This window comes from Myotis brandtii, unplaced genomic scaffold, assembly GCF_000412655.1.
Source record: "Myotis brandtii unplaced genomic scaffold, ASM41265v1 scaffold786, whole genome shotgun sequence".
NCBI classification, from domain to species: Eukaryota; Metazoa; Chordata; class Mammalia; order Chiroptera; family Vespertilionidae; genus Myotis; species Myotis brandtii.
In genome coordinates, this window is record NW_005371157.1 from 517,115 (window position 1) to 523,959 (window position 6,845).

The following is a 6,845-nucleotide window of genomic DNA, read 5'->3' on the forward strand; positions in this document are numbered from 1 at the left end:
GCGCGCGTGTTGTCAGCATGTGTGTGTCAGTGTGTGCTCGTGTGTGTCAGTGTGTGCTTGTGCGCGCGCGCGTGTGTCAGCATGTGCGTGCGTGTGTGTGTGTCAGCATGTGTGTGTCAGTGTGTGCGTGCGTGTGTGTCAGCATGTGTGTGTGTCAGTGTGTGCTCGTGTGTGTCAGTGTGTGCTTGTGTGCGCGCGCGCGTGTGTGTCAGCGTGTGCGTGCGTGTGTGTGTCAGTGTGTGTGTGTCAGCATGTGTGTGTCAGTGTGTGCTTGTGTGTGCGTGTGTGTGTCAGCATGCGTATCTGTTGGCATCTGAGAGCACCTTTGAAACCAGAGCGTCAGTGAACTGTAGTGTCCTTTCGTCTCCATCAAGTGGAGGCTGTCTCCATTTTAGAAACAGCCCAAACGTTGATGCTGGTGGAAATTGGACTCTTCTGACATTTCCGGTCCCTTCGCTGTGCTGCTCGGGATCACAGGCTGCGAGGAAGGAGAGGAAATGCGGGGGGAGGGGGGAGGCACCCAGAAGGTGTAGGTAGTTGCCTCTGGATTTGCATTTCTTTGATTGTCAGTGTGTGTGTGTCAGCGGGTGTTTGTCAGCGTGTGTGCGTGCGTGTATGTGTCAGCATGTGTGTGTCAGTGTGTGCTTGTGTGCGCGCGCGTGTGTGTCAGCATGTGTGTGTGTCAGTGTGTGCTCGTGTGTGTCAGTGTGTGCTTGTGTGCGCGCGCGTGTGTGTCAGCATGTGTGTGTGTCAGTGTGTGCTCGTGTGTGTCAGTGTGTGCTTGTGTGCGCGCGCGTGTGTGTCAGCATGTGTGTGTGTCAGTGTGTGCTCGTGTGTGTCAGTGTGTGCTTGTGTGCGCGCGCGTGTGTGTCAGCATGTGTGTGTGTCAGTGTGTGCTCGTGTGTGTCAGTGTGTGCTTGTGTGCGCGCGCGCGTGTGTGTCAGCGTGTGCGTGCGTGTGTGTGTCAGTGTGTGTGTGTCAGCATGTGTGTGTCAGTGTGTGTGTCAGCATGTGTGTGTGTCAGTGTGTGTGTGTGCGTGTGTGTGTCAGCATGTGTGTGTCAGTGTGCGCGCGTGTGTGTCAGTGTGTGCTTGTGTGTGTCAGCATGTGTGTGTCAGTGTGTGCTTGTGTGTGCGTGTGTGTGTCAGCATGCGTATCTGTTGGCATCTGAGAGCACCTTTGAAACCAGAGCGTCAGTGAACTGTAGTGTCCTTTCGTCTCCATCAAGTGGAGGCTGTCTCCATTTTAGAAACAGCCCAAACGTTGATGCTGGTGGAAATTGGACTCTTCTGACATTTCCGGTCCCTTCGCTGTGCTGCTCGGGATCACAGGCTGCGAGGAAGGAGAGGAAATGCGGGGGGAGGGGGGAGGCAGGGAGGTGGCATGGAGCACGGGTGCTCTGCGTGGCAGCTTGGGAAGCAGGCCCGGGCTATTCTTGCCCTGGCGACACTGGAGAACATGTTAGGGTGTTTGCACATGTGTCTTCGGACACGGATGTTGGCAGGAGAGGAAGGGCTCTGCCTCAGGAAGGATCTCCTCCCGCCCCTGCTGTGCTTACCTGTGCTCTCCCTCCCCCTCCTGCTGGGTCTGGAGGCAGGTGTGGGGGTCTCCGGGGAGCAAGTCCTGCACACTCTTCAGGGAAGGGCAAGAGGGGGAGACCCTACCACAGAAGGTGCGAGGTGGGTGCCACAGGGGGCCCAGCGTGGGAAAGGGCGTGGCCAGTGGGGACCCAGGACCACGCAGGTCACTTCTCTTCCTCTTCACCTCTGAGGAGCCTTCCCAGTCACTCGAGGCAAAGTCACAACCGCACCACCCCACTGCCTTCTCTCGTCTCGGTGTCCTGGGTCCTGTGCTCGCCACTCTCCAGGCAGCTCCTGGGGGCCTGGCTCGCCACACCACCTCCTGACCCTGGTGCCCACGGTGCCGGGCCACGCCCGTTCATGGAGTGCAGGCAGGCTTCTCAGAGGGTGTGCTCCTTGTTTAGTATTTTAGTGCCTTCATTCTGTGTGGTTCCCAGATTGGTAGTCGCTGTTGTAAGAGCAAACCATGGAGATCAGTGGAGCGGGGGCCGCTGGCCTGGGTCGCCCCGTCAGCCTCCTGGACGGACGTGGGGTGGTGCTGCTGACCCTTTAAGTGGTCCCGGTGCCTGGGGAATGAGTGCGGTGGCCTCCTTGTCTGCAGGGTGCCCCAGGGTCTGCCAGGTGTCACCCTCCGTGCTGAGCTGTCAGTCCCTTTCTTGCCCTGCTTGTAGGGTCCCTCGGGTTGACGTCTGGCTCCCAGGGGCTGCTGTGGCTGGCACTGCTGGCCTGAGCGCTCCAATCGCCATGGCATTCTGCCGGCTCCCCCATTCTGTGTGACGTTTGTGGTGTCATTCTGAGGACAGCCTCAGTCCCCCTTGTCCGGCTTCTTGGGGGCGCCTGGCTGTGGCTTCCAGTGGCATCTTCAGCACCGTGGGAGGTGGCTCGGTGGGTTAGGGAAGGAGCTCCAGGCGGGGAAGCGGGAGCAAGGTGTGCAGGGAGGGCTGTGCGGAGCACGCCCGGGACGGGAGGGTCCGAGGTGATGGGATGTGGGTGTGTGGATGCTTCATGGGAAGGGCTGTCATGGGGGTGTGAGGCTGGGGCCCGTCTTGGCCAGCAGCAGTTCTTGCTCCTGAGACTGTTGTCACGTGACCCAGCCTCTCCTGTGGGCTCATGGGAGACTCAAGGTTGGCTTGGCTGGTGCTCGGGGCATCTGGTCCTGTCCTCTGAGGGGCAGATGGCTCTGTCCCTGCCTCGGGAGTGGGATGGAGGGCCAGGCTCCTGTGAGGCCTTGGTCCTCTTCTCTGGGCGGCTCCCGTGCATCCGCGGCCGGCGGCCTCAGTGGGCGCTGTGGGTTCTGCTCTGCTTTTAGACCATCAGCGAGTTAAAGGGCAGGATCTCGGAGCTGCAGTGGAGTGTCATGAACCAGGAGATGCAGGTGAAGGGCCTGGAGTCCGAGAAGCAGGAGCTGCAGGAGCAGCTGGATCTGCAGCTCAGGTGAGTGTGGAGCCTGCGCACCTGCAGCTGTGGGCATGGGCTGAGCCGTATCCCCGTTAACTGTGGCAGACACAGGCTTGTCCTGCCCCCCCTGCGGGTGCGCACCGGCCTCCACGAATGTTGTGTGTCCCAGAGCCCTGAGGCTCCACAGGTGCCCTTCAGTGCTCCCCACCCCAGGCTCTGGGGACAGGCCTGAGGCCTCTGAGGCCAGGACCGTACATGGTGTCAGAACAGAGTGTCATTTTAAACGTCCTGAGAACGAGGAGGGAGCAGCCAGGGAGGGAGCTTTGGAGAAGACATTGCATTGGAGCTTTTTTTTTTTTCTTAATATATTTTTATTGATTTCAGAGAGGAAGGGAGGGGGGGGGGGGGGGGCAGAAACATCAATAATGAGAGAGAATCATTGATTGGCTGTCTCCTGCACGCCTTCTACTGGGGATCAAGCCCACAACCTGGGCATGTGCCCTGACCTGGGATCGAGACCTGACCTCCTGGTTCATAGGTCGATGCTCAGCCACTGAGCCACGCCAGCCAGGCTGGAGCTCAGTTTTAAAGGCCACGGTGGCCATCTGCGGGCGGAAAAGGACATTCCAGAAGACCGCATTCTGAGCAAAGGCACGGAGAGGGAAAACCCACTCGCGGAGCTGAGGTCAGAGGCCTGAAGGCTCCTGAGGACTTTGGCCTTTGTCTTCGCAGATGTTGCCGAGGGGGAGTTCTGGCCACTTGGCGGAGTCATGATCCGTCAGGAGTGGGTCTCTGCTGTGGCTGTGCTGGGCCAGCAGCCAGAGCTGCAGTGTGAGCAGATGTGGGGCTGGAGAATGGGGTGCTGCAGCCGGAGGTCCCTGCCAGGTCTTCATAGCATCCTCACGTGGAAACGAGGCGGGGCACTGTTTCCATATGAAATGTCATATTGTTCCGCCCCATCAGTTCCTAGACTCCCTGCTCTCTCTGGCCTCTGGCTGGTGGTCTGGCCTCCCCACCCAGCCTGTCCTGAGGAGACGGGCCCCCGAGGCACTGGCAGGGGTTCGCATCCAGACTCGGGCTGTCCCTGAGGGGAGTGGGCAGTATGTGTGTACATGTATGTGTGTGCATGTGTGTGAGTGCATGTGCACACGAGTATGTGTGCATGCATATGTGTGAGTGTGTGCACGTGTGTCTGCACTCGAGAGCTTTAGGATAAGGGGATTGTTGGCCTCATCACATACTACATTCTGCATGTGATCCAGTTTTCTCTTCATAGAAAATGGCAGGAAGCTAATCAGAAGATTCAGGAACTCCAGGCTGGCCAAGAAGCCAGGGCAGAGCAGGAGCAGAAAATCAAGGTGAGTTGTTCCGTTTCAGTCCCTGGACTGTGTGGTAGGTGTCCCAGTGGTGGTTTCAGCCCTTTTTCCCCCTGTAGGTGTTTCTGAACTGGGCTGGGCATATGGGGACAGTGGCTGCTGCGCCCACGGTGCCATTTACACTGACCGTCTTCTCGTGTGCTGGGCTGTGCTAGCTGGTAGGATCCACAGGGAATAGAGACAGATTCTGCTCCCAGGATGAAGTCACAGGAAGAGAGTGAACATGCGATAGTTCAGGTGGTGTGAGCTGGGAAGTGATAGGTCGCGGGGAGAGGTCGTCCGGCTCGTGTGTGATGGGTCTCAGTGCAGGGCGCCTGGCTCTGACGTTCGGCTGTGCTGCTGCACGAGGGAGGCCCTGCCAGGCAGACAGTGACTGCAGGCCCCTGGGTGGCCGCCGCCGCCTTGAGTGACACCCACACTCTGTGCCCCGCCTCATGGGCTGCCTCCCTGCTCCGTCCTGTCTGCTTCCCTCTCCAGCTGTTCCGCCCCATCAGTTCCTAGACGCCCTGCTCTCTCTCGCCTCTGGTCTTTCACAGGCTGTTCTCTGTGGCCACTGTGCTTACCTGTCTCCCCCAGCCTTCTCCCCACCCTCACCACTTCATACATCCCCACTGCCTCTTTTTTTTTTTTTAATATATTTTTATTGATTTCAGAGAAGAAGGGAGAGAGAGCGAAACATCAATGATGAGAGAGAATCATCGATCGGCTGCCTCCTACACGCCCCCTACTGGGGATTGAGCCCACAACCCGGGCATGTGCCCTTGACCGGAATCGAACCTGGGACCCTTCAGTCCACAGGCCGACGCTCTATCCACTCAGCCAGACTGGCCAGGGCCCCACTACCTCTTTCCTGCCCTCATTCTGCTGCAGCCCGGGGCCCACTTCTCAGGGTTTACCTGCCTGATGCCTGTCCTTTCTGCCAGCCTCCAGGCTCTCCTTGCAGAGGCCTCACCTGCGTCGCCTGGCCCCACTGTGTGACTCGGTGCCTGGCACAGGGATGGGCCCCCTTAGTGGAGGTGTTTGTTGAATGACTGACTGATTTGGTCCTGGTCTCATACTGTTAGTTTGTTTTGTGACTTGTCACTAATGGATGCCAGCTGTCTCCATTGTGTCCTGGGGGAACTAGAGATTGTAAAAAGGCTGTCCTCCCTATGGAAAAGACTCAGTGGTCACATGTGTGTTACATGTGTGTTACATGTGTGTTGCATCAACGGAAGCAGACCTCGCACGGGAGGAGTGGGATGTTTTATTGGTGTTTGTTCAGGGAGCCTTTGCTGAGTGTCCTTGGGCCAGACATGTCTTAGGCTCCTGCCTCTGAGGGCAGCACAGCCCAGCACAGTAGCATGACACTGGCCCGTGCTCCACTGTGGGCACCGCCCTGGGGGTGAACGCGAAGCACCAGCACAGAGGCACACCGGGGGCAGGCAGGGAGGCTTTCCGGAGAGGGGGACTGGGTCACGGAGGTCGCTGAAGACCTGGGCAGTATGGCGTCCATGACTTTCTCCTCTCTGTCCCTGGCCTCAACCAGGATTTGGAGCAGAAGCTGTTCCTGCAGGAGCAGGATTCTGCGATTGTGAAGAACATGAAGTCTGAGCTGGTGCGGTTGCCCAAGATGGAGCGGGAGCTGAAGCAGCTGAAGGAGGAGAATGCCTACCTGCGGTGAGTCGCGTGCAGGCAGTGAGATGGGCACAGGCGGTGGGGTGGGCGCAGGCGGTGGGGCGGGCAGTGGGTGGTAGCCTCCATGGGTTAGCTCTCAGGGGTTCCAGTGTGCAGCCCAGTGCTCCTGGGGCTCCTGGACTCGTCCCCAGGCTACATGGCTGTGTGAGTGACTATTTCTGCCCCCTCAGGGAGATGCGAGAGACCAACGGGCTGCTCAGGGAAGAAGTGGAGGGGCTGCAACGGAAGCTGAGCCGTCAGGAGAAGATGCAGGAAAATTTGGTTGACCTGGAGCTGGAGAAGGAGGTGAGGGCCTGAGCTGGTGAGCTGCTTCCTGGGGGAGGCCTGGCTGCTAGGGGACTCGGGGTGTTTCACCTCAACTAGGGAAGCTGCTGTGCTGTGTGGTGGTCAGACTGCTGGCGCCCAAAGACGGCCATGTCCTGACCCCCAGAATGGTGCGTCTGTTCTCTTAGGTGGCAGAGGGAACTAAGGGTGCCCGTCAGCTGGCCAGTGTGGTCACAGGGACTTGTGTGGGCAAGAGGAGGCTGGAGGAGGTTGGTGCGACTGTCAGTAGGATTTCACCTGCCACTGCTGGTGGCACTGAAGATGGCGGACGGGACCGTGAGCCAAGGACTGTGGGCACCAACAGGAGCTGGAAAAGGAGAAGAAATGGATGCTTCCCGTGCAGCGGTTCTCAACCTGTGGGTCGCGAACAATGAAAATACATCCTGCAGATCAGACATTTACGTGACGATTCCGAACAGTAGCAAAATCACACTTATGAAGGAGCAACGAAAGTAATTTTATGGTTGGGGGTCACCACAACATGAGGAAC

The 6,845-nt window shown here is 58.5% G+C and overlaps 1 protein-coding gene across 1 annotated transcript in view; it reads left to right on the forward strand.

The window, feature by feature from the left end:
* Positions 1 to 6,845, forward strand: part of MAD1L1 (MAD1 mitotic arrest deficient-like 1 (yeast)) — a 150,711-nt gene that overhangs the window by 6,691 nt on the left and 137,175 nt on the right. The window contains exons 4-7 of the mRNA XM_014530985.1: positions 2,890 to 3,014; positions 4,255 to 4,336; positions 5,883 to 6,013; positions 6,202 to 6,316. Coding sequence (XP_014386471.1) covers positions 2,890 to 3,014; positions 4,255 to 4,336; positions 5,883 to 6,013; positions 6,202 to 6,316 — 453 coding nt within the window. The remainder of the gene's footprint in view (positions 1 to 2,889; positions 3,015 to 4,254; positions 4,337 to 5,882; positions 6,014 to 6,201; positions 6,317 to 6,845) is intronic.